The sequence below is a fragment of the Cercospora beticola genome, chromosome 1 (genome assembly GCF_033473495.1).
Source record: "Cercospora beticola chromosome 1, complete sequence".
In the NCBI taxonomy this organism is placed as follows: Eukaryota; Fungi; Ascomycota; class Dothideomycetes; order Mycosphaerellales; family Mycosphaerellaceae; genus Cercospora; species Cercospora beticola.
Genome location: NC_088935.1, coordinates 4,711,734 through 4,737,129, shown reverse-complemented (window position 1 = coordinate 4,737,129; position 25,396 = coordinate 4,711,734). Strand labels below are relative to the sequence as shown.

The following is a 25,396-nucleotide window of genomic DNA, read 5'->3' as shown; positions in this document are numbered from 1 at the left end:
CTTTTTGAGGTGTTCTTTTTCATTCGTTCGTATCTCATCATTTCGTCCCTTCCCCTAAACTTTTTTGCACAAAAAGCCACCATAGAGAGCCTCTATCCCATAATACAACACAAGAAGGGGACAATCACTCCCACCTCTCTTTCCATTCCTTGGTAATCTTTTCCAAATCTCGATTCAGTCTCCTTTCATCATCTTCAGTGACGGTGCCTTCCATACTAAGTCTCTTAGCCTTAGTCATGACACCCTTGAACTTTTCCTGCAAGTAGACTTCCGCCTCCCTTCTCTCTTTGGCCTTGCGAACCAAGTACTTCATGTCGTTATCTTCGACCGCTCGCGCAAAGACTTTCCTCATATGCGGGGAATACAGTTGACAACTGCAGCCGATGCCCTCGCTATAGACAGGCTGAAGAGTGCGATTGAACTTCTTCGCGAGTGATTTGTTCTTTTTGATCTCAGGCTCCACAACGGACTCAAAGCAGTCTTCGCACACCGTGAAAGCGGGAGCGAGGTCGGGAATGTAATGCCAGAGAGCACCGATGAGGAGCGTATCCTTGGTACATTCCCTCAAGCGAGTCTTTCGCTCAACGAGATCGATCAGAGGCATAGGGTCCGCGTTCCTACGAGCAGCGAGTGCTTTCTCGTGCAGTATGACCAAAGCATCGAGGTAGGACGAGAAACGAGTGCTGTCCATGCGGATGGCACAAGTACTCTTGGTGTAAGATGCACGCTGTGGCAGTCGAACGAAAATGCCGGAAAGCGTGGGCAGCAGACACTCGATCTTCCGAACGTCGCCGTAACACAAGTGGAAGTCGCGAACGAAAAGCCCGTCTGGGTCGCGCAGGCCGTACCAATTTTGAACCGATTGTATTCCTCCCGGGCATGGGGCGCTGGTCTCCTCGATATCTGCAATGTCTTGCAACAGTGTCAGGTCCGTACGGTGCTGTTGAAGTGTGAGGAGCCAGGCCAGACGTATCCAAGGTGATCCAAAAGCGCAACGAACTTTTTCGCTGTAGCTCCTCGGAAGTGATCGACGAAATGCATTGCGGAATACAGTTCTCTCAAACAACGTATCTATACAATCGGGACAAAAGTCGATGTTGGTGTGACCCGTGATCGTGTACCAGTCATCTTTGCCAGCTACTGGTTCCTGTCTTGGGCACGCAGGTAGGCCCTTTCTGGACAGAGCAGCAATTTCTTTCTTGGTCTGAGAGGACTCAGCGAAAGATGCCTGTCGAGATGTGGTCATTCGAGGTCGCCCTTCCGGAGCACGCATATCTGTGGTGGTGGTACTGGTCGAGGGTGCGGCAGAGTGCATTCTGTTCAAGCTTGGCCGAGGAGGGTGCAAACTTGACTGAGCAGAGCTGCTGGACGCCGGTGTCGAGGTGCCAGACAGCTTTGCAACATCGGACGAAGAAGAAGGCGGGAAGGAGTTTTGCTTGACGGGATTATAGGCGTACTCTTGCTCAGTCGGCATGAACATGGTGGATCCCATAAGGCTGTGATCTTCCGGATATGGTAGACTTGGCGAAGACTGTGCAGGGGTGAGCTCCTTCGGAGAAGCTTTCCGAGGCCAGTCCACCGGTGGCGCCGACAGTGGAGCTGAAGTTGGCGCTGCATCATGTGGGACAGCAGATGACAGCCTTGAAGGTGGCTTGGTACGCCTTGCCGCATTTGCTGCAAGCAGAGCCGTCCAATCTAGATCTGTACGAGGCATGCGTGGAGCATCGCCTGGAGTCCGTGGAGAAGGCGAAGTGGGTCGCGAACTGGTTGCAGAAGGTGGCTTGGAGCCAAGCAAGCTGCCCTCGCGAGAGATGCGAGCATCCTTGGAGTAGTCTGCGCTTGCTACGGGCGAGCGTGAAGGCGACGGAGGAGCGCCGTTGGCAACAGATCCTTCTCTCGAGACCGGACGAGACTGTGCATAGCTGGACTCCCGAGATCGAGGGTAAGCCTCTGCCGATTTGGGGTCAAGTCTCATACTACCAAACGAGGAAGGCATGTCCTGAGCCTCACTCAACGACGTCGCCGCCATAAGTGGAGTAGGTCGACGTGACTTGTCAGCGTTGAGCTTGTTCATGGTCGGCAGGGTGCTTTGCGTATCTGTATTCCTCCTGGCATCCAAGGCTGACCGGCGGATTGGAGGTGCATGGGCAGAGGGCATTCCTGCAGTTTCGCTGCTCATAGTATTTGGGAGATTGGTGAAAGAGCCGCGGGGACTCTCAGTCAAAGGCAGCTCGGTCAGCCGCTTGCCACTTCCACGAAGGCTCTTCGCATCGGCCGGTTTGCGGTCATTATCACTGTCGTCGATGGCACTTTCATTGCTACTCCTGTCCGATGTGAAATAATCACGTCGTTGTCGAGTGCTTGGGCTTATCCGGCCAGAGTCTCTACGCGGCGACGAGGGTTTAGGCCCGCTCCCATCAAGGCGAGCCCCGCGGCCGCCGCTTGCGGCAGATGAAGGCGGAGTCAGATGGCTGCTCGAAGAGGACTGCTGTGACAGCTTGGTAGGCCTCGTATAAGCATATGGCGTAGCAGTGCGGTCGGTGGCCTCGGGCACGCGCTGGTCATTCTTGTTGATCTCCAACCTCGAAGGCCTTCGGCGAGCCTTGCGTACTTGCTCATCCTCACTGGTGGGCGGCGTTGGCAGAGTGCCAGTGCTGCTTTGGCTTGACTGCTTCAGAACGAAGCGACGTTCGTGCTGATTGACAAAGTCTGGGTTGTCGACAATGACGGGATCCTGGTCGATGGAGCCACGGGATGGCACCTCATCTTTGCCAATTCTCTTCAGTAGGAGCAGCGAGTCGGCCTCCTTCCGCAGGGCCACAGCCTCGTCTTCGGCACAGGGCTGAGGCGGCCACGAGCGGCGCTTGCGCAGTGGGGTGCGGTATGACTGAGACGTGGCGGAAGTCGAGAGGGGAGGCGGGTAGTGGTATCGCGGGTCATATCGATCGGTACTCGGGCGACTCGAGTATGTTCTGCTTGACTGCTCCGCCTCACTGCCCGTCACCTGCTGCACACGCGGTCGGGCGTACCCCGCTCTTGCATCGGTGGGGGAGGGCGGCGCGTGGTTTGGACGTGAGGGCCGCGAAGCAGCAGCAGGTGTGGTGGGCGCGTAGGGGTCGTGGTAGCGGCGGTCCATCTGGCAGGCGGGGCGTGTCAAGGCATCAGTCGTGAGTCGTGGCAGCGCGGTTCATATCAGCATTCGAGGCATGGCATTCGGCGGGAGAGACAGGGCAGCGGGAGGGGTCGTGGAAGAAGAAGAATGCGGTGGTGTCGCTGGTCGTCGCACCAAGGCCCACATGTTCGTACGGCCCTGGTTGAGGTGAAGCTGCTGCGGCGCCGAGAGGCTTTTCGCACATGTGGCGTGACGCATGCTCGACGGACAAGCTATCACCAGCGCGCGCACCAGACGCCCGTCTGCAGCAGCCCGCAGCATTAGTTACGAACGTGCGCCCAAACTTTCCCCTCGATCAACGACGACGGGAGCGGCCGGCCGTCGAATGCGAAGGGAGCGCTCGCTGGCCATGTCTCGGCTCGTCTGTCCCAGCAGAGTGGCGATTGGCGCGCCGCATCTTCACCGCCACGGCCTGCATTTTCCCTACATACCGTGAATCATTGTTGGGCGAGTACTCGGCCGCGATACCTGCACCAACACGCCAGAGACTGGAGAGCAACCAGCGCCAGGCACAAGAGCGCGACTCGTCCGCGCTATCCGGCGCGCATGCACGCCAACTGCACCCATCAGCGATCGCGCCATGATGGCCTGCATCGCCACGCCTTGAGGGATTCCAGTAGCTCCGCGAGCTCCCTCTGCCCAGCATCAGATGAAGCGCAATTGAGGCCGCCCTCGACTCCACACGGTGGATAGACGAGCATGGAGTCCCGAGAGCTTGCTACAGTAGTTAGTCGATGATGCTGGGCGAAATGCTCGGTCGTGTACTCATGCGCTCGATCGGCGGCCAATTCCCTAGAAGACACGTGGAGACGCTGTTGGGAACGCTGCCAACTGCTACAGTAGACTTTGGCTGGACGTTGAAGACCCTGGGTCTTGCCAGCGAGCCACCCGTCACCGTCACCGTCACCGCGACAGCCGCTGCAATTGACTTTCACAGCAGAAGCAGAATCTCACCCTCTCGACTGTGCTGGAGACCGTAGACGTCGCCAAATACCGTCGCAGAGCCCCAAGCCTCCTCAAGGACTGAACGAGAACGCGTGACGTGTTCCATCCACTCCGCAAGATTTTGGACGCGCCGAGCTTCCGATAGAGCATGACAGCTCTCTATGCGCGACTGTCCGGTACTTCGAAAACACGCGTTGCGTTAACTTCCACATGTTGCACAAGACAGGGTCTTCAGAAGCAAGTGGGCGAGCGAGCGTGCCACTTACTGCACAGCTCCGCAGTCACAACCGCGAGACTTCTGACAATACTATTGATTCGGACCGGAGCTGCCTTGTTCCAGCTGCTACTGACAGAATACATTCTCACATGCGGCAGGTGCGCGCGTGCCCAAGTGCTCCCACACCTTCACAATCATGGCCACGTCGACCTGGAATTGGTTGGCACAGCTCATTTACATTCGCATCTCAACGGCGTTGGCCCTACATCAATCAGACTCGACGCCTTCCGCCACGAGACAAACTGGCACCTCATGCAGGACTGAACTTTGACTTCGTGATCAAGCAAGAACCCAGCAGACGGGCACTGCCACCCTTCTCATCCATCATTGTGCATAACTTGGGACTGGACTACTGCAATAAGACAGCAACGTACTCCCGTCCGGCGATACAATGGTTTGCAGTCGACGCTCCACGCGGCTCGATCGACGGGACGGAAGCATGCTGATACTGCCTCTTGCTGGCACTGGAGACGTGTCGATGGGCTGTGTTCTTCCCCAACGCAACCTGATTCTCCCCATTCGAATGCCCATCGACATCTCGGTCAGTATCTCTGCGCCATTCCCTGCTGCATGCTATGTGTCGAGCATAGCAATGGATACATCGGACTGATCTTCGCTGCCGTGACCGCGAAAGCATCGCCACCAAATGCCATCCACAGTGCTTGGCTTCGTTGAAGAACTCGTTGAGCATGCATCTGTTTCCAAAGTTCCGCCTGCATTCCAGCATCAGCAGTGTTGGGAGATCTGGAACTTCTGCCGCTCTGCTCATCTCGAACAGCCATTCTCGCGTCGGATGGCAAGAAACAGCGAATGCCGTCAAGTGCCGGAGGCGTCTTCGCCAAGCATCACTATGCTATCCACGCGACCGGCTACGTCCGTTGCCGCCCTCGGTCTAGGCTAAAACTGTGGAAACTTGCTCAATGTCAAACTCTTGACCATTTCGCCCGCCCACTGTTGCGGTTTTCGTAGTTTTGAATGAATTGAAGCAGTAGGTGGACCAGTTGCACAAAGAGAGCGCCTTTCATACTTCTCAAACTTGCTCAACGAAAGTCTTGGCATCCTATTGACCTACATTCCTCGAACGACCAGCCTAGAAGGAGACAATGCCATTCAGGACCCTGTGAGCTCTGGAAGTGTATGCTGACTCTCACTTTCCATTCACTGGAGGACATAGCCACGTGGAAGTAAACCTTCTCGACCAGGTATCACGATGGCCTCCAACGACCACATCTTGGTCGCTCGACAACATATCCAAAACCACAGCGAGTCAAATACTCACTACTGGGGCTACCCTTCTCGAACATTACCCTGCACCAACGATGCTGGTTCTTGCGAGTACCTCGAGCAGGTCTACAGCGGCCATGTCAGATCCATGCTGTACACTTTCATCCTCTGGGGTGTGATCTTGGGTATCTTCCTCCTCTGGGGCATCGCAAGGATATGGAATTCTGGTCGAGCATCGCATGGCGCAGCAGCCCTATTCTTCGAATTCGCTTCAAAGTTTCAGCCACTACGACGACATCTCCTACCGGATGCTCCTATGCGATGGCTCTTCGGACGAGTCTCCAGAGTACAAGTCGCCATCCTCTCCGTCATGACGGCCTACCTCATCATTTTCTCCTTCTTCGGCATGGAATATCGAATGTGGAAAACGCCAGTGAAAGGCACAGATCTCTTCAACACTCGTTCCACGCTTGGAACATGGAGCGATCGTATCGGCGCCCTGGCGTACGCTCTCACTCCTTTCGCTGTACTACTCTGTATGCGTGAAAGCGTGCTGAGTCTAGTCACCGGCATTCCCTATCAGCACTTCAACTTCCTGCACCGCTGGCTAGGCCGCATCATCTTTGCACAGTCACTCCTCCACACCATCGGCTGGACGATCATCGAAGCCAAACTCTACCAACCTCAACCTACCGTGGCCGAGAAGTGGATCAAGCAACAGTACATGATCTTCGGCTGTATTGCCATGATCCTCATCCTGCTCCTCACGGTCTTCAGTCTGAAACCTGTGATACGATGGACAGGGTACGAGTTCTTCAAAATCACACACTGGTTCATCGCTATCTTATACATCGGAGCCTGCTGGGGACATTGGGATAAGCTGTGGTGCTGGATGGTGCCTTCGCTCGCGCTCATCGTAATCGATCAAAGTATTCGAGCATTCCGCACGCTGTACATCCACATGGGAGGGAAGAAGACTTCTGGCCTTGGGTTCAAATGTGCTCAAGCTGAGCAGCAAGTCTTGACTGATGACAATGGAACAGTCCTGCGACTGGATTTCGACTACGAACATCGTAACCTCGGAGGCTGGGAAGCCGGACAGCATTTTTATCTCACATTTCCGAGTCTGTCAATCTGGCAGGCGCATCCTTATACCGTGTCCAGCATTCCGGATGTGAGGAGCAAGATGCAGCATCACACATATCTCATTCGGGTGCGAGACGGACAGACGAAGAAGTTGGCCGCCCTTGGGCATGGCGCAACTGTACCAGTCATCCTATCGGGACCCTACGGCAACGCCTTCCCAAGCTACGAGGCACAACACGTCCTCGCGGTCGCCGGTGGCACAGGCGTGACCTTCACCTGGCCAATAATCATGGAAGCCGTACGACAATGTACTTTCACCGCTTCTGTCATCGACTTCGTCTGGGTCGTACGGAAAGCAGAAGATCTCATGTGGCTATCAAGCGAACTGGGTCAGATGAAGAAACTGCTTTCTGAGAAGCTAGGCCTGAGCATTTCCATCTACGTAACAAGAGACGTTAAACACACAATCAAAGGCAAAGAGAAACTCTCCTCTGATGAAGTCAACGAAAAGACCAAAGAATCCGGTATCGAAACCAGTGTCTCATCTCTATCTGGACGCTCGACACTCTCGCTTGACGAACTGCTTTCGAGCACAGACTCGAGATTCCGAGTGCATTGGTTGAAAGACCATCATCCTTCTGTAGCAGAAATCGTCTTGGATTTTGTAGAAAGAGCAAAGGACATTGGCGGCGGGTTGGAAGTCGTGGGTAGTGGGCCAGAGGCCATGGGATCGGATTTGAGAGCTGCGGTTGCGCGAGCCAATGTGAGAGAAGCTGTGAACTTTTATTGGGATTCAAGAGGTTGAGCAACTAGGTAAAGAGCATTTTGTTAGCGTTTGCATGAGATATGAAGTTATGGCATTGCATTGCTCTGGATTGATGAAGGACTTACTATCGTCGGTGAGCGTGCCAGTGTGGTGTGAGGTTGAGCGATCGATTGAGAACAGGAGTCTCGGCCGTAGCATAAGTATGCATCAATTGACCATCAATCCTTCAACTATGCTCAATCAACCAGGCCGGATCAAGACCTCCAGCTACAGGTCGCCAACGATTCAGGTCCGCCATAAGCTCAGTCCACGTCGCAGCTTTCGATGTCTGCGCCTGACGAATAATGGCCCAAACAAAGCTCTGGAAAGTGCAAGGCCGACGTAGACTCATATTCGTAGGCGTCTGCTTCGTCATATATATCCATCTGCACCACCTGAGAAGGTTCAGCCAATGTGGTTCCTTGGCTAGCTGATATTGTATATGGAACCCTTTATCGAAGACTTTTTGGAACTTGTACAGTCCCTTGACGTCGCAGTTACGAATGATGAAGGTGAATCCATTTTGCCGTTTCCACATCATTTTTGCTTCGCGTCGGGTTTGGCGGCATGTAGCGAGCAGACCTGGGAGCTTGAGGCTTGGGAGGATTTTGATTCTCTCCTTTTCGAGCACGACGTACTCGTAGATTTTGTTTCGCAACTCGGGTGGAAGGCCGAGTAGTGAGGCTTTCTCCTAAAGATGGATCAGTAATCAGCAGGGAAAGGAATTTCAGTACACGGCGTTGCTTACCTTCTTCTGCACGACAGCGCTGTTCGTGTCCGTTGCATTGTGGGCGATCTGCTTCTCGGTGGTCGTTTCTGGGGCTGCACAAGTGGCAGCACTTGTAGGGATCGGCTCTGCGTCTTTTCCTTTCTGGCGTTTGTTTGGACTCGATGATCCGTCTGCTGAGCGTTTGAGCGCCATGGTTGATGATGAGAAGGACAACTGATGGCATGCGCAAAGGCAAGTCGAAGATGAGTTGAAGCAAACTGCGGATGAGCAGACAACTAGAAAGCCGGCAGAAGAAGACTGCGGGCGGGTCTTGCCAAGCTTTGCCCATTCACTCGAGCAACTTCGTTCACCTCCCTCGTGTGACCAGCCAGTCACGCGCAAAAGAACAGCAATGCCAATATTTGCTACATACGAGGAAGATCCACCACCGTCGATGAGCTTATGTCTGCGTGTCTGACTGATTTGAAGTCTGGACTGCGAACATGAGGCGCAATCGTTTCTCCTTACTTGTACCCAGCTCTGCGCCAATAGAGTCCGAATGGCCAGTCCGAGTGCTTGACGTGCCAGACGAAGCTGTATTCATACGCTTCTACATTGACTGGACAGAGGACATGATATCGTGATCGGTAAGGAAGCAATTCTGCTGCAACCACATGTCTTTGGTCTCATGTCGGATCTGTCGACATGTGGATAGGAGGCCCGGGACTTTGAACTCCCAGATTATGTTTATATGATCTTTGTCTCAAATCCGCTGGCAGGCCGAGGAGAGATGGGCTATTCTAGACATTACTCAGCTGGGATCGTGCAAGTGCAGGTTGGCTCGAGAATACTCACTTCTCCTGTCGCTACAGCAGTGTTTAGGTCTTGCGATGATGCCTTTCGGTCTTCTGTTCCAATGGGACCGGGCTGCGAGAACGAGCTGAAAGTCAGTTTAGAATGAAGGCAGAATATGAGGAGAATGGAACAAGACCAAGTGGAGGTCATGAGCTGTCGTATCTTGTCCAATGATCTTGGTCGTGTCATAGAATAGAGGCATATCCTGTAGAGACTTTGCTGCAAGGTTCGACTTTAACGCGTGCGTATCAGTGTCTCAGGATTCCGTGCGTCATGCATGCGTTTACGTGTGACGGAGCAAGCAAGGCGCTCAGCTCATGGCAAAGAGTGAGGTCGTTCTGCGGTCTCACTATGGATCACTTCCCGTCACCCTCGCCCTCTGCCTCGGCCTGAGCTTCAGCTTCAGCCTCCTCCGCAGCCTCCTGCTCCTGCTCCTCCGCATAGGCCTCCTCACACATCTCCTCGAAGTGCTCTTCAGCCATTTCTCCCATCCTGTCGATTGATTTTGTTGCGGTCCTTGCTTGTTGTGACGATACTGCGGACAGTCAGTCGTCGATTATGCCGCAGTTTGAGGTCATACTTACATGGTCAGTGTCGATATCGATGGTGATGAGTGTATTTTGGTCTTCGTTTGTGGAGTACCGAGTGGGGACAGAGGAAGAATGTTGCAGCGAAAGGTGACCGCATTGATATAGTGGGGCAAATGCGTGTTTGCTGCGGCCGGAGGCAACAGGCCGCATGCATCGTGCCGCATTCACCTTGTCACTGTCCCGGATGACACAGGTGCACACAGAATGCCTTCTTTCAACCTCTCAACTGCGACGACCTCTCCCAATGTACATGTGCGATGCATGCACCTCTGCTGAAGGTCAAAGAGCCGCTGAAAGAAAGACAATTCGCCTTTCCACTGCAGGTGTTCATGTTTGCCCGAACTGCGCTCGGTTAACTGCATTTCAGCGCAGTCTCCTGAAACCTGGATGCAAGCCGTCCGAAGGTAAATCGGAACCCGTATCAATAATCTGTAGCCCATTCTGGGTGGACCAAAGCAGCCACAGGCCTCCATAGCTGTAAAGCACGGTTGCAATCATTCCAAGTAGCTGCGCGAGAGTCGTAAGCCATGAGAGTAGCCGCCCTCATGATCTGACGTCCGCTCGATGCATTTATGAGTCGAAAGCAGTGACGCTTGTGCTTGAAGACTAGTTTGCACCACTCCATGAGGGCTTTCCAGTTGAGTCGACCAGATGCATCGACAATGACGCGAACTTCCTGTGGCAAAGGGCCTCCATAAAGCGTGTGAAAAGCGTACAGTGGTCGAATATTGCAGTTTACGGCAGTGTACGTGAACTTGTTCCTCCAGAACCACATCAATCTCGTTTCACTTCGGATCTGGCGGCAAGTGGCTAGCAGCGCGGGCTGTTTGAGTCCAGGTGTGATCTGAATACGATCAGATTGCAAGAGGGAATACTCGTAAATGATGTTCCGCAGGTCAGCAGGCAGGTCGAGAAAGCCCATGGAGTACTGTTCAGTTGTCAGTTGGCTCTCTACCCGTGCAACTCTTGATGCATGGTGCTGGCAAGACCATCTCGAACCAGCAATATCTCATTGAAGGTCACAAGTCAGTGAGGCAGATGGTACGGAACTCCTACCTCCTGTGCGGGTTCTACCACTTCACTCGAGGCGTCCACCAAGTTGACCGAAGACTGCCGACAGTTTGCTGTTTCCTCTGCATCATCTGGAGGAGTCGCGACAGGTGACGGGCACTCCGTTGGCGTCGCACTTCGGAGAGCCTTGTCCTGGCGAGACTCGTCGTCCTGTGCTTTGCACTCGGTGGTGAGCATCATCGCGAGTGTGTGATGTAGACACACGTTTCGGCGGGTTGAGAGACTGAAGTCAATGTTGAAGTGGAACGTCGAGGATGTAATGTGTGTCGTACAGCAGCAGGAAAGAGCGAACGTTGACCTTCCCGGCAACCTACCACAGTGCGTTATCGCTCCTGCCTCTTTCTGAGCTGAACTGTGCAGAATGCACGCTGGCTGAGCTCCTTCCGCATTCTTGTTCAGCGTATGCTGTAGCTCTTGTGCGCTTCTCAGGCTTGTCCAATGTTTCAGAGGTATTTTATCACAACTCAAAAAGGCGGTTGATTTGGCCCGAGCGAGAGGATTACGCGTATGTCATGTTGTGAGTTGATAGATGCAGATTTGATGCCAAAGGAAGGAGAGGGCCGGGCCTTGGCAGCCCGTGCCTGTGCAAGCCCCACGTCAAACTTCCAAGTGAATGCTCTCCTCCTCGCAACAATGCAGCATGTAGAGAAATCTGCTTGCTAGTGTTGGGACCTCCCTACCAAAATGGCTTCCTCCAATGCTCAGTCGAGCTCCGCTCACAAGCCTTCGCCCACCGCGAACACCAAACCGAACCGGCTTCCTGCTCCTACGCTCTTCGTCGCTCCTCCGTCTCGCAATGCCTCCAACCTTAGCATCTCGCGCCAACAGCCCGCCGAGGCCACCGCGAACGCCAGACGCGACCCTTTGAACAGACACAAGTCTGCTCTTTCCCGTTCCCGGAATGCCACTGACAATGCTTCATCGCCCAGTGGGGAGGATGACAACAGCCCAAAGACACAAGCCTCTTATGGCACAGCACAGCCTGGGGTCATGAAGGCCTCTGACCGGGAAATTGAAGCAAAATGGCAAGAAATGCAAAATACGCTCAATGAAGTTGAGCTCACAGCACAATCTTCCACCCAAGTCTTCGGCGAGACTCACGCGAAAGCCCTAGACGACTTGAGGAGAGCACAGATCGAGTTAGCACGAGCTTGGGGACGTGGTGATCAGGACGAAAAGGATCTTCATCCTTTCATTCATGATCGTTACAAAGGTGCCGAGGACATTGCGCGAGACAGAAGCAACGTGCACAGGCGAGGACGAGGGGACACGAATGCATCGGCGAGCACGGCTCTGTCTGATGAGAGTTTGAGATCTGATGTCACAAGCAAGAGCGGAAGAAGTCAGCTGGAAGACGAAACCAAGCAAGACATCAAGTTGGCATCGGAAAGGCGCGCTGCGAATGAGGCGTATTTCAAGAAGGTGGACGGCGGAGTGAGAGAAGTGGTGAAGAAGCTGGAAATTGTCGCTGAGGCTATGCGAGGCGTGGAAGGTGAGAGCAGGAGTCTGTGGAGTGAAAGCTCCACTGACCTGAGCGGAAGCGGCAGCACGAGGCAGAGAGAGACAAGCGACGAGACGAGGAACGGTAATGAAAAGGGAGAGTCCAGTAAAGCTCCACCCGGGTGAAGCACTCAACCACGACCATTGCATGAACTCACCTGGACACGGCGGACATGTCTGCGATTGGAGTGCTTCGGCGTATGCGAGCAGACCGTCTACGCTACTGTGGTGCTGCACGGGCTGTAAGGACAGACCTGGACATTGATATCGCAAGCACTTGTCATTGCTTCCAACGCTTATGAGAAATGGCGTAGCTCACGCTCTGTCACGGCATCACGGGCTTCGCGCTGGGAACTTGATGCGTCGCCAACGCTAGCATGCAGTGTCCAGCACGGGAGACAGGTACCTGACAACTGCTGACACCGGCGCGCGGTATTCGCAATCGCATTCTCCCGCCCATGCCACGTCGAAGCGGTCTCTCACAAGGAGTCTTCACGTTATGTCATTTGGCAAGCTATAGCTCTGGGGATCGCGCTGATGGATCATCGATGGGATCGGCATCGGTTGCCGTCACCGCCGCCAAGAGCAACATCCATTAGCTTGGACGACAATGCAGCGCTTCACGATGGAGATGTGATGGCTGACACGGAAAGGCGATGCTGTGTTTGGATGGTGGTGCAGCGATTGGGTCGCTTTCCTGCGTTGTCGCGCGTAGGCGTGCAACAGGCTAGGTCGCAATGAGATGTTACTCCACTCTCGCGGTCAGAGTGATATATGACTTTGCATCATCTTGCGGGGTGAAACAGATTCAACGTTGTGTGACCATTGTCGCAAGTGTTGGCATCTCACGTCACTCGACGTCCATTGTCGACAGAGATCGCGAATGAGGTCGCACCAGTTCACAGCCAGCTCTCCAGAGATACGTACAAGCTTTGCGCAAACACAATGACACAAGCAGATCGCGTTTCATTGCCTCGGACCAGATCTCGTAAAGGCATCCTCATTGATCAAGCAGACGTGTTGAAGTCGACGCGGGTTGCCCAGTAAAAAGTTGGTCCTCGACGAGCCGAATCAAAGACATGAACTAGTGCACCAGACCTATCGACCATCCAGCATCGCAAGTCGGTCTCACTAATGGCAAGTCGAACTCTGCATTGCCCTTCTTCGTTTTGACAGAAGAACAGTTGCTGGTAGTAGAGGCAGCCGCCTGCGAACATGAACTAGCGTACCATACGCCAAGTGCAGCGAAGGTCTACATCCACGACACAGAGATATCAGTCAGCAATTCCTGAAGTATTCCCACAAGCAGGATCACTGCCGCATTTTTCCTACATATATGGCCTTAGCTGGCGCAAGCTTTTGTGAAGACTTCGCTTGCCCGTTCGCGGATGACAGTTGACAGCTTTCCCCTCGCCCAACTCTTGGTCCAAAGTACCGATTCGCCGTACCACAAGAACTCGCCTAGTCAACTGCGATCCGATCCCTCCACACCATTCAAGCAAATCCCCTCAATACAACCACAGTCATCTGCTAGTGAGCCAGCAACACAAGCCAGTCGGAGAGAACGCTTGATTATTCCCGGTGGTCTGACACAGCCAACAAGCTCAAAGACGCGTACCGGAAGGCGCGGCATACACGCAGCCGGTTCATCTGACAATGAGCAGGATCAGATTGGGTTGCCCTAAAGGCGACCAACCAGAAAACGTAAACTAGTGCGCCAAGCTACTGAGCCAATCTAATGGCAGCTGCATAGGTCGCCCAAAAAGGTGCTTCCAGAATCAAAAAGCATCTTTCGCACAGTTCGCAACCCCCTTGCAGCATTCGCGTACTTCAGCTAGCTTACCATGTAGAGCCGCCAGTGGTGAACTTCGAAATGGCCATTCACCGCGCTTAGAGCAGATCCCAACTTCAATATGCTTTCTACATATTTGGCGCCACGCGTTAGTCGTTGGTTCCTGAGCCACGGGCTTATATCGATTCTCTTCCATATGAAGCGGCTGCACAGTACCTTATTGAGATGGAAAATACGAAGACCTGGACAGGTATTTGGAACGCATCAAGATCCTGCTGGCAAGCATTCGCTGCTCGTTGACGGGACCTAGCGGTTGTTTGAGCAATGCGGTGCTCTACCACTACCGCTCCCCAATATACCAAGCGAGCGAACGTTCGTTCTGGGCGACCCAGATTCGGTCAAAACTATGCATCCTTCCATCGCAAGAAGGATAGGTGAACCAGCACTCTGGTGTCCTGTGGACGCTTTGGCCAGTGCATTGGGCCAGACTCCAGCCCACGAATCCCATCGATGATCTGCGCGAACCACTCTCGAGCAGGAGGCACGCTCGTCATATACCTTGTCTTGAGCCTGGACACCGAGCGAAGCTTAAGTGACCAGGATCCGAGTCATTCACTCCCATGTCGCCAAGACGTACATTGCATAGCGTACCAGGTGCACCACAATAGACCGGACCAATAAAGACACGGACGCAAACACTGTCAAGCGCGAACCAATGCAGACCATCAAGACCGTGATGCAGCCAGATCGTTCCATTCATAGCACTACTTTGTGCAGAACTGCATAAGATATTCTTAATCCCAATACTTCACCATACCATTCAAATCACCCGTAACCACTTTACTCGATTCTCGTGGGTGCCATGCAACAGACACAACAGCTGCATCACTGGCCTTGATCTTGTGCCACATCTTACAGCTCTTCCAGTCCCAAAAGCACACAAAGCCTCCGCTATCACCCGAAGCCACGATGCCACCATCCGGAGACACGGCGAGGTCGATGGCGTAGCCAGCATTGTTGTGTCCTCGGAAGTCTTTCTTCCGGTTCTGGCGAATTTTCTCGCCTGTGTTGTAGACTTTGATTGTGTTGTCTGAGGATTGCAGCAAGACGGCGCCCTTGGCAGGGTGCGAGGCTGACTTGACCATGGGGAACATGTATGGCTCCGCGATGAATTTGATGGGCACGGGAATGTTGTACTCCCAGGCTCGGAGAGATTTGTCATCGGACGTGGTGATGAAGCGTCGATTCTCGTCGCAGAAGGTGATGGTGTTGACAGGGCCAAGATGGTGGTCGTACTCTTGGACGGGGTTCTTCTTCTCCCCGTCCGCGGGTAGCCTCGTGTCCATTTGGACGATCTTATTATCGTGCATGCCGGCGAGAAATTCATGTCCGCTTGGGTCCTCAGGCTGCCATCGCACTACGTGAGGCGTGCTTCCTGTGCTGAAGCGCGAAATGCATTGTCCGGTTTCAGTATCCCACACTTTCATCTGGCGATCATAAGATGCTGTAAGGAAGCGTGTCCCGTCAGGGGTGAAGTCAACATCCACCACTGACTTGGTGTGTCCATTGTACGAACGCAACAACTCGCGATCATGGTATGCGTCCCACAAACGGACTTTGCCATCTGCAGCCGCAGACAGCAAGAGGTGGCCAGAGTTAGGGAAGTATTTGAGAGATGTGAGCGCCTTCTCGTGGGCATTCTTGCCATGCGCTTTGTATGTGTGCACAAGCTTCTTCGGATGGTAGCACTTGAGGTCCAGGTTCTCGAAATCGCCAATCAGATCCACGTCCAGATCTTGTGGAACATGCATATATGTCCGGCCTTGGTAGTCGTATTGCTGTGATCCTTCGAATGTGCTCGTCTCCTTATCCTGGCCGACCTCGTCGTAGCTCGTGCCAGCCTTGGAGCCCTTCGTCGGCACGGGCACGATCGCATCTTCTTCATAGACAACTTCCCCCTCGCCACTCTCGTCGCCAGAGACCTCAACCTCTATCTCTTCGCCACTGTCGCTATCGATGCGTCGTTCTTCGTATTTCGCCCATGGTCCCTTGTATGAGCCTGCACCATACACTTTGCTGCTGTCGCCCTTGCCCTCCCGTTTCCGCTTCCTTCCAGCAGCCTGTTGTTGCTCAACGTCGCGGTGTAGGCTGCGAAAGCTCTGCTCGGAAATTGCAATTTCTTCGGCGTATCCTGTTGGCACCTTGCCTTTGGTGGACGTCTTGAACTGCTTTGTTTCGACGAGGTTGGCAGCGCGAGTAGGCGGCGCATTCGCACCGTTTCGTGCTGGTACGAGAGACATGTTGTTTTCTGGGGCGGTTATGAGTACGAGTCGCCCAGCGATATCGTCGTGACTTACCTTGCGGAAGCACAAAATTGCTGTCGCGAAAGCAAGTAGTAAGTGACTGGATCGGAGTTCGGTTCCATCGGCGCCGATGATTGAGGCCTGAGGCACTCAATCGCGTCGACCATTCCGTCACAATGTGATAGTCGAGCCTGCACGCAATAACATCGATATGATTTTGACTCGTGAACAACCTAGCCTTTAAGGCAGTTGGCCTTATCTCAAAATGTCACGCCCTAGGACCCTACTTCAATGGTCGCGATCATTAGTCGCTGACTGGACATGCCACTTTCAGCACCGACCCTGCTCTCTAGCAGTCCCATCCAGAACCTACAGTACTTCCCATGCCACATTCCCTTTCAGACTGAGAAGACCCCCTTTCCCGGCTCAGAACCTGTTCTCAGCCCAACCTCGGAACATACAGACCGGCCAATATTTCGACAAGTGGCATCCGACCGCAGGAGCAGAGCCTGGACTCAGTCCAGTCTCTAACGAAGCTGAATGGAATCCGCCAGAAGCGGGACCAAAAGGGGAAATCAGGATCATCGACTATTCCAACCGACAAATTGAGGAGCACGATGTCAATGGCACTGATCTGGAAGTATTCCTTCGCGATCATCCCAAGCCTCAATGGGCCGCCACTCGTTGGATTTGGGTCAACGGCCTCAACTTCGACATTATCAAATGCATCGGAAGTAGCAAAAACTTGCACCCTCTAGCCCTCGAAGATGTGATGGACACTCACACGACGACCAAGGTTGATTGGTACGAAGATCACTGTTTCTTGGAAATGAACCTTGTCAAGCTGGCACATGGAGATCAGACACCATCCTACGCACCTTCGACCGATCCGCATTCACATGGCGAGATCAAAGAGCGCGGGAGCTGGCGTACCTTGGTTCCAGGCCGCTTTGGCATGTCAGTGGAACAGGTGTCGGCTTTCTTAACAAGTGACAACACAGTGATAACCATATTCGAACACTCTGGTAGAGACGTCCTGGACCCGATAATGACTCGACTGCGATCGACACAGACTGTAGTTCGATCAAGCAACGATCCATCCATGCTTCTTCAGGCAGTAGTGGATGCTATCGTCGATTTATCACTCCCGATAGGCAGAGCAGTGGGTCAAGCCTTCGACGATCTGGAGCAGGCTGTCCTTGCAAAACCGACCATCGGCCAGTCCAAGCAGTTGCATATCTTGAGGTCGGGCTTGACACAACTTATGGAGAATGCGAACGCTATCGGGATTCTGGTCCGGACACTTTGCGATCACGGCAGCGTGCCTGGGTCGGGACGCGCAGAAGGCTCACCGATCAGCCCGCTTAAGGAGCAAGTCAAGACAAGTGTCGAGATATCGCCAACTACACAGATATACCTTCGCGATGTCCAAGATCATGTCACTGCTCTTTCGAACAACACCCGCACCTCGATCCGCTCTGCCGAAAACCTGTCTTCACTCATTTTCAACACGATCGCAGCGAGCCAGAACGAAAGCGTGCGATCTTTGACCCTAGTCTCGAGCTTCTTCCTGCCGTTGACCTTCTTGACTGGCTACTTTGGAATGAACTTTGACCCGATGCCCGTTGTGAACAACCACAGCGATCAGTTTTTCTGGGTTATTGCGATCCCAGTAATGGCCAGCACGATGGCGCTGTTGATGAAGACGAGATCCCGAATTAATCGTACGGAGCCATGGGCTAGGCAGACCACACAGGCGGATCCAGCTTCTGATAGAAGGCTTCGAAGGTGAGATGTTTCAAATGGAACGTGGGGCGCGAATGAGCATGAGAGCATCTGTATAACATTATGTTGGATTATTCTGCTGAAGGACTAATTCTGCAGAACCTAAAAGACTGCGCCCTTGATCTGCTTCCGTTGCCTGGTATCAATGTTCCGCCACATGAAAACTGCGACGAAGCCCAGAGCAAGGATACCTGTGGCAGCTGCAGCCATGAGACGCTGTGCTTCACCATACGCCTGCTGAATGCCGTCGCGGGTTGGGGATCCAATCTCAAAGCTCAGCTGGGTGGTGATATCTCCGTAAATCTGCGCAACAAGAGTCGAGTTCGACAAGGTCTCCTCTGGCAGGTACTCATAAAGCTTCTCCTGGAAGTTGCCTTGCCAAATCGCAGAAGCGACAGTTTGGCCAATGGCGCCACCGATTTGCGAGGACATGCCTTGTATGGCGAGGACGATAGCAACGTAGTTGTGAGTTGTCGCCGCCATACCAGCAACTTGCTCACAGATGACAAGAGTGCCTCCACCGAAAGCGATGAGAATTTGGCACAAGATCATCCAGCCGACATCAACTCCCGGCTGCCTGAAGTGAATCATGAGCCCGACGCCGAGGGTGGTCACTGGCAAACCAAACAGGAGAGATTGCCACTTGAAGCCTCCAGTCTTGTACAGAATGATGCCTGCCACGAAAGACCAGAAACAAGATCCGATGCTGTAGATGTTGCTCACATAAGTCGATTGGGTGACTGTCAAACCTGCGACAACCTGGAGGAAGGAGTAGAAGAACGAGTTCCAGATGTAGAATTCGATGAAAAGCACGGCAGCCAGGATATTGGCTCCAAGAACGGTGCGGTCCTTGAGCAAGACCCACGGGACACAAGTGACCGGTGCCACGTATGCCTCGTAGAGACCGAAGACGATGAGAAGGATACCGCCGAATACGATCATGCAGATGATCATTGGAGAACGCCAGCCTTGTGCCTGTCGGGTGTAGAGGTTGAATGGCAACAGGAAGAGGGCCAAACCAGCGCAAAGCAGCAACAGTCCCAGGAGATCGTACTCGATCACGTAGTACTTGACGCTTTGCATGAATGTGCGACCGCTGTCGCGCTTTTGGATCAGGCCAAGCTTCTCCGCTTTCCTCTGGTAGTACATCAGGACGAAGAAGAGCGGCATACTCGTGACTGGCGTGATGATCGAGAAAGCGCCGAATGCCCATCTCCAGTCGATGTTCAGGAATGTCTGGGCGAATGGACCAGCACACCACACGGTGATGATGTACGGTGATGCGATGAGGGCGAAGAAGAAACCTCTGCTCTTCAAGCTGGATGTGTCGGCCACGAGAATGCCCAAGATGTAGGAGCGGCCATTACCACTGTTTCAACCTGTCAGTCGGTTCCTGGCAGAGATATCATATGAACTTACCCGAGCTGGTTGAAGACTTCCGCAGCCGCATATGTCTGCACGTTGTTGCAACCGGCCATCATGATCATGCCAATGGTCATCGAAAGAACCGTCAACGCGTAACCTTGTGGACGACCCCAAACGTCGATAATCTTGGCCAAAGGCAGCTTGAAAATACCTCCGATCAAACTGGCCATAATGCTCGTGGCGGCGGTAAGTCCATGCAGCTGGAATGAAGAGGTCACGTAGGGGGTCAGGGTTCCAGTCATCGTGCCCTCGAGGGCGTCGAGGAAGTAAAGGCACCAGATCCTGAGGTCGTTATCAGCATCTCGCATATACCCGCATGCACATTATATCCACATACATCACGTAGATCATGATCACGACCTTCTTGGAGAACACTTGGTTCATGATCTCGGCCCTCTGCACACCGGCTTGCGCATCCTTGTCGACGACCTCATCGTCGCTGTCCGTCTCGTGTGCTGTAACATTGGGCTGTCGTCCGAAAAGCCCTTTCTCGGGCTCTGCCTCAACCGGGTTCGTCTGTACCGGAACGACAGGATCCACGGCCTGTGGCTTGAGCTTACTCAAGAAGCCCATGGCTACGAAGTGCTGTCAGGGCACGGCTTTTGGTTTCAGCCAGGTGAAAGTAAAGATAAGACAGGATCGCAACAAAGAAGATGATCAGATAAGGGAGCAAGGAAGCGCAGTGTCTTATACTTACTCTGTCGCTTCACTTAGTAGCATCCGAGCTGCAACATCCGTGCATGGGTGTGGCGACCAGCAGCTGCAACATGGATTCCGTGAACCGGAGCTAGGTCACCACATGGCCGAGACTGCTGCATGCCAGTCGATGGTGTGCGGCGTGTATTCTCGTTTCTGCAAGAATTGTCTTCCATGCAGCGACTTCGCTCGAACAAGCTTTCTGCCACTGCATGGGCGAAGCAATGTCCAAGGATCAAGAGGTCCGAAGCGAGCTTGTTGGGATAATTCGTACCGAAGAGGATGCTAGCGATGAGCTACATGGCGTCCTATGGCCAATAGGAGCAACGCGATCAGATTAGATTAGATAAGATCAGAATTTTTCCACGCTGTGGCTTGATCCTTCGATGGAGTTGAAGGTTGCCAGAAAGACCCGCTGTGGATATGTTCGAATCCCCAAGCGATAGGTCGCCGGGAATATTGCCTCCATCGTCCAGAAACGCGGCTGCTGTCGCGCGTAGCCAGACCCTTCTTTCTTTCTTTTTTAGCGTTATCTGATCCGCGATTCGTCGCCGAAGTGAATGATCGATGGAGTGATAACTTTTCGCAGTTTAGCTCGATTGCCGCGGAGTATCCACAGTACCCACTGTCCCTCCATGTGCTGCTCTCGTTCTCCAGAAGGGTTCGTGCCCGGATTGTCGGGACTGTCGCAGCGTGAAGCACGACATCGTTACTACGAGACACTGTCAATCCGTGTGTTCTCACTCAAAACCTGGACATTGACAGCTCGAGCAACAATGACATTGTCTGGCAAATCAAACCTGCAATTTTCGTGTAACGCTCACAAGCGAACATCGCGTGAAGGATCGCCGAGGCCGCTGTAGAGCCAGCTTGGCCCGGAAGTAGCGGGCTGGGCGAAAAGGTGGCATAGAAGTCCACCAATTTGCTGATCAGACCACTTTCGGGAGCAGAGTGCAGAAGGGGTCAACAAGTGCGATTCGAATGAATGGCTGCACCAACACGTTGTGCAAGAAGGGTTTGAAGAATTTGAAAACGTCAAACGCCACATTTCCCACCAGAAATCCGTGGTAACCTTCGTACGAGCTGAGATGGCAATTCTTCGGCTCAACGTGGTCCACGAGCAGCGTGCCAGCGTCGTATTTGCACAAAGCTAGACCACTCTTTCCGAATTGTGGCAAGAGAGAAAGCAGAGGTAGAACTACTGTCTCGATGAGCGTACGTCAAAGACGCGTGGGCATTCCTGTCGTTGTTGTGTTACACTTTGGACCGCTTTCCCAATCACAATGTACTGTCTGTCGTATATCCTGTCATGCATCAATTTCTCATCAAAATGGGTCAGTCCTGGCATTCCTTCTTCCACGTTCCAGATCTTGTTCCAAATGTCTCTCTTGTCTGCTCACTCGTCGCGCATACACTCCCTCCTCGCTTCTCCTGGGAGGCGGGCTGAGAACTTTTCCATTGCTGGTTGCATAAAATTCCACGCTTCTTCTTAGACTCTTGGCCATCGATAGAGTCTCCTCTATTTGCCGAGTCTCGGCGCCCTTTTCGGCCTCGCCATTATTTGCCCTGTTTCTCTTCCACCACGTTCGTAGGCGCCACCCGATATTGTTGATCCGACCCACATTGAGAGCAACAGCGATGGCCGGCACAGATATTGCTAGTCCAATGCCGAAGATGTAAGAAGATGCGTAGGACAGTGGTATCTCGGCACTCGATCCAGCCCCTCCCGGATGGGGAAACTCCTCGATGTTGACTGCAAAAAAAGCCGTGATGAAGGAAAGTGGCAGAAAGACGATTGTAACGATTGTAAACACCATGATGGTCTGTCCTTGACGTTGTGTACCAGCGGCTTGATCGCGAGCGAACCGCGCCTCGAAGGCGTTGGCGTGTTTCTGTTTAAGGTCAAGCAAAGACACGATGCTCTCGTACACACGATTGGCTTGAATCTCCATACGATTGATGTCTTTGATGGGATTTGTTATAGTCTTCTCCTGATCGTCAAAGGCTTTCTCGGCTCTACGCACCCTTGCGTGAGATCGCTCCATATGGTAAACAGCTTTGACTGCTTCCTTCAGCTCCGGAAGAAGATGTTTTTGATGATCGAGCACCATCCGAATGATGTCGAGCTCATCTCGAATATCCTTGATCTCAGCGAGCAAGTCGGTTTCTGCACCAACGTCGAGCAGCTGGTTGATGAATGCTGGGTCATTCTTCTGAGACTCGTCTAACTCCTGTCGATCAGGATGTCTCTTCGCTGCATGTTCGTATGCTTTGGAGTCTGCTTCCAACTGCTTCGAGAAGCGACCACGCTTTTCGTGGCTCCTCAACCATTCAGAGGCCTGTCTGCTGGCCTTTGAGAAGCCTTGAAATAGCGATGCTTCATTGTCCATCGCAGCTCCGATGCTGCTCTCGAACATATCGAGAAATTGGAAATCGTCGTCACCTTTGCGATGCCTGTCGAATGTCCCGAAACAGCGTCCAGCGATAGTCATGGCGAGCTCATACACATCCTGAACAGGTTCTCTGGTTTTCGAATTGATATCTTCGATAATGCCCTCCAGTACATTCAGAGGATCATTACGTGGTTGACGCCATCTTTGAGGGAAGCTAGTAACAACCAAGTCCTTGCCCAGGATCCACATCCACAATTGATCAACCATAAAGATCTTAGGTCCGCCTTCAAGGTTCTTGTAGTGCTTTTCCTGGAATCGATAGACGACTTGGTCACAATCGCGATATGTGGTGTCGATATTGTGGTAAAAGAACTGGTCCAACGTGCGTCGCACATGCAGGAAAGAGGCGCTCTTGCTCAGATGGGCACGAAGTAGGACTTCATCTGCAACTCCCGATATTGCCAGCTTTTGTGGATTCTCCATGGCCAGCTGCATTTCTCGTCGTCGTCGATCTGTCTCGAAGTGAAGATAGGGCATGAACATGAAGATGCTACGAGAGTGTTGAAGTCGCTTCGAAGGTGAGGCAGCACCTTTGTCCAAGGTATTCTTGGAAGACTGGCGACCTGGTGGTTTGCGCGATTCCTTCATTGTTTTGCCGCCTGCATTCCCTGATTTTGCCGCCTTCTTGCTAGCATTCGTTGCAGAGGTAGCAACCGTCGAGTCTGTTTCCTGACGTTTTACTGGTGGCTTTCCAGGTTGAACATTTTGCTTGCTGGTGATGGATGCATCAGAAGCTGCCATTGTTGAACTTGTGTCTGTAGTACTTTGCCGCTGAGGTCTTGCCGATTTGCTCTTCGACTTTGGCGGCTCTGCAGCAGCGGGAGCATTTGAGTCCTCTGTCGCGAGCTTGGCTAATTTGTCACCACTTTTACTCCTGGTTGGTGTACCAGGAATAGGTGACAGTGAGCCTGGCTCTTCAACGATGACTGCAGGCGGACCAAGCTCCTCCAAATCAGCTTCTGTGCGATGCACAATCTGACACATCGGTCTCATAAACCGCGAATGGTGCTGTTGACCTCGATGCTGGTGGTTGAAAGCAGTCTCGAGCGACTTGTATCCTTCTACGTCCGCAGCGCCTTCTTCGATGAAACGCTTTGTGAGCAGCGCATCGCACCAGGCAATATTGTTGACAGGTAGATGAATCCACCTGAAGTGGGTAGCTTTGATATTGGAGGGCAGCGTGCTGATGGAGTGCTTGGTAGCATCTTTAACGTCTCGCGCATACAGCAATTCGTACACAGATCGTCTTTGCACTCTGTTTTCGTTTTTGAAGTTCCCAAAGTCGACTATAGTAGCATTGAACTGCTTGCAGGCTGCGATCTCATCCGGTGAAAGATCGTGAATGTGATTCCATGGCGCGAGCATCTCTACAATCTTCGTCTTCGACTTTTGCGCCGCGATCAGGAGAGGAGTGTTTCCAAAGCGATCTTTTACGGATCTCTTGATCCCGTGGGTCTCGAGTAAACATTCCGCAGCATCTACGCTGCCAAACTCCGCCGCGACATGAAGAGGTGTTCTGCCGTTCAAGAGTTCGCCATTCACATCTGCGCCAGCCACTATAAGCATATGGACCACTGCGCCACTAGCTGACTGGCATGCATTGTGCAGCGCCGTCCAGTCTCCATCCGATTTGGAATGAACGTCAGCTCCATGCTCAATCAACACGCTGACAAGATTTTCGCGGTTGTTCGAAACGGCCAACTGTAATGGACTCTTCATGCGCATATCTGTGGCATTGACTCGCGCTTGCGGAGATGCTCCGCCGAATCGTGTCGTGAGCAAAATCTTGAGTAGCTCTTCATTGTCCGTCACACATGCCCAGTGAACCGATGTTCTGCCTAGTTCGTCTTCGGCTTCAACATTAACTCCTGCCTGGAGAAGGTACTGCACAATATCCATCCCGCATTTCCGCTTTGGCCTCTGTGATGGATTTGTAAAGTGGCGCTTCTCGCCTTGATCCGCTGCGATGTTATGCAGCACATTTCTACGCCGCAGGTCCACGGTGTCGACATGGGCGCCGCGCGTGATCAAAAGCTCGACAATAGCTTTATGCCCTTTCCAAGCTGCAGTCATCAAAGCAGTCCGACCCTTCTTGTCCATGGCCTCCATATTAGCCCTATGATCGATTAAAACTTCGACCAGCTCTGTTTGGCCACGCTCTGCCGCACGCAGAATTGCTGGCGGTTTATTGCCGGACACATATTCCGGATCGGCGCCGCGGGTCAGCAAGTATCTAGCAACTTCGACATGACCTTTGTCGCAGGCACGGACAAGTCCGACAGAGAGCAAGTTCCGCCCAAAATGCCGTTCATGCTGGGCGTCTTCTATCACTTCTCTGACCTTGGACACATCATTCTGCTCGACGGCCTTGAGAAGCCTTGGCTCGGGTCGCAGATTTGCGCTGTCACCGCTCTGCAGGCTGACGGGTCTCCTGGGCATGTTTTGTGGTAAACCAGAGCCTGAGGCTCTCCAACATGGTCAACGCTTGCTTGCCCTAGCTGAGCTCGCAGTGGTGTTTTGAGGCATCCAGCCTCTCGACATTTTTGTCAGATGGCCGTGCTACTGTGGCTGAACGTTAAGCGAAAGCATGTTGGAGTCCGTGACCGTGTGAGAAGGGTTGCGGAAACTTCCACAACGGTGATAATTGGTTTTCAATGAATCGAATGGGTCCCAACGAGCGTGAGAAGACGGGCGTACGAGGAGTTGCA

General features: G+C 53.1%; 9 protein-coding genes across 9 annotated transcripts; 3 read left to right on the top strand and 6 right to left on the bottom strand.

Annotated features, from left to right (window-relative positions):
* Positions 1 to 124: 124 nt before the first annotated feature.
* Positions 125 to 3,136, bottom strand: RHO25_001892 (uncharacterized protein; the record flags this gene model as incomplete). Its single annotated transcript, XM_023594489.2, has 1 exon — positions 125 to 3,136. The coding sequence occupies one exon, from the start codon at positions 3,134 to 3,136 to the stop codon at positions 125 to 127; it is 3,012 nt and encodes a 1,003-aa protein (XP_023459084.1).
* Positions 3,137 to 5,604: 2,468 nt separating this feature from the next.
* RHO25_001891 (uncharacterized protein) lies at positions 5,605 to 7,509 on the top strand (the record flags this gene model as incomplete). The annotated part of the gene is made up of 1 exon (XM_023594488.2): positions 5,605 to 7,509. The coding sequence occupies one exon, from the start codon at positions 5,605 to 5,607 to the stop codon at positions 7,507 to 7,509; it is 1,905 nt and encodes a 634-aa protein (XP_023459083.1).
* Positions 7,510 to 7,696: 187 nt separating this feature from the next.
* RHO25_001890 (uncharacterized protein) lies at positions 7,697 to 8,431 on the bottom strand (the record flags this gene model as incomplete). Its single annotated transcript, XM_065602148.1, has 2 exons — positions 7,697 to 8,200; positions 8,258 to 8,431. The coding sequence occupies 2 exons, from the start codon at positions 8,429 to 8,431 to the stop codon at positions 7,697 to 7,699; spliced, it is 678 nt and encodes a 225-aa protein (XP_065458220.1).
* A 1,653-nt stretch (positions 8,432 to 10,084) lies between these two features.
* On the bottom strand, positions 10,085 to 10,914 carry RHO25_001889 (uncharacterized protein; the record flags this gene model as incomplete). The annotated part of the gene is made up of 2 exons (XM_065602147.1): positions 10,085 to 10,591; positions 10,720 to 10,914. The coding sequence occupies 2 exons, from the start codon at positions 10,912 to 10,914 to the stop codon at positions 10,085 to 10,087; spliced, it is 702 nt and encodes a 233-aa protein (XP_065458219.1).
* Positions 10,915 to 11,418: 504 nt separating this feature from the next.
* RHO25_001888 (uncharacterized protein) lies at positions 11,419 to 12,360 on the top strand (the record flags this gene model as incomplete). The annotated part of the gene is made up of 1 exon (XM_023594487.2): positions 11,419 to 12,360. The coding sequence occupies one exon, from the start codon at positions 11,419 to 11,421 to the stop codon at positions 12,358 to 12,360; it is 942 nt and encodes a 313-aa protein (XP_023459090.1).
* A 2,460-nt stretch (positions 12,361 to 14,820) lies between these two features.
* On the bottom strand, positions 14,821 to 16,326 carry RHO25_001887 (uncharacterized protein; the record flags this gene model as incomplete). Its single annotated transcript, XM_023594486.2, has 1 exon — positions 14,821 to 16,326. One exon carries the CDS (start codon positions 16,324 to 16,326, stop codon positions 14,821 to 14,823), a length of 1,506 nt encoding a protein of 501 aa, XP_023459089.1.
* Positions 16,327 to 16,594: 268 nt separating this feature from the next.
* RHO25_001886 (uncharacterized protein) lies at positions 16,595 to 18,121 on the top strand (the record flags this gene model as incomplete). The annotated part of the gene is made up of 1 exon (XM_023594485.2): positions 16,595 to 18,121. One exon carries the CDS (start codon positions 16,595 to 16,597, stop codon positions 18,119 to 18,121), a length of 1,527 nt encoding a protein of 508 aa, XP_023459088.1.
* Positions 18,122 to 18,216: 95 nt separating this feature from the next.
* Positions 18,217 to 20,112, bottom strand: RHO25_001885 (uncharacterized protein; the record flags this gene model as incomplete). The annotated part of the gene is made up of 3 exons (XM_023594484.2): positions 18,217 to 19,483; positions 19,534 to 19,821; positions 19,877 to 20,112. 3 exons carry the CDS (start codon positions 20,110 to 20,112, stop codon positions 18,217 to 18,219), a joined length of 1,791 nt encoding a protein of 596 aa, XP_023459087.1.
* Positions 20,113 to 21,560: 1,448 nt separating this feature from the next.
* RHO25_001884 (uncharacterized protein) lies at positions 21,561 to 25,127 on the bottom strand (the record flags this gene model as incomplete). Its single annotated transcript, XM_023594483.2, has 1 exon — positions 21,561 to 25,127. One exon carries the CDS (start codon positions 25,125 to 25,127, stop codon positions 21,561 to 21,563), a length of 3,567 nt encoding a protein of 1,188 aa, XP_023458593.1.
* Positions 25,128 to 25,396: the final 269 nt, after the last annotated feature.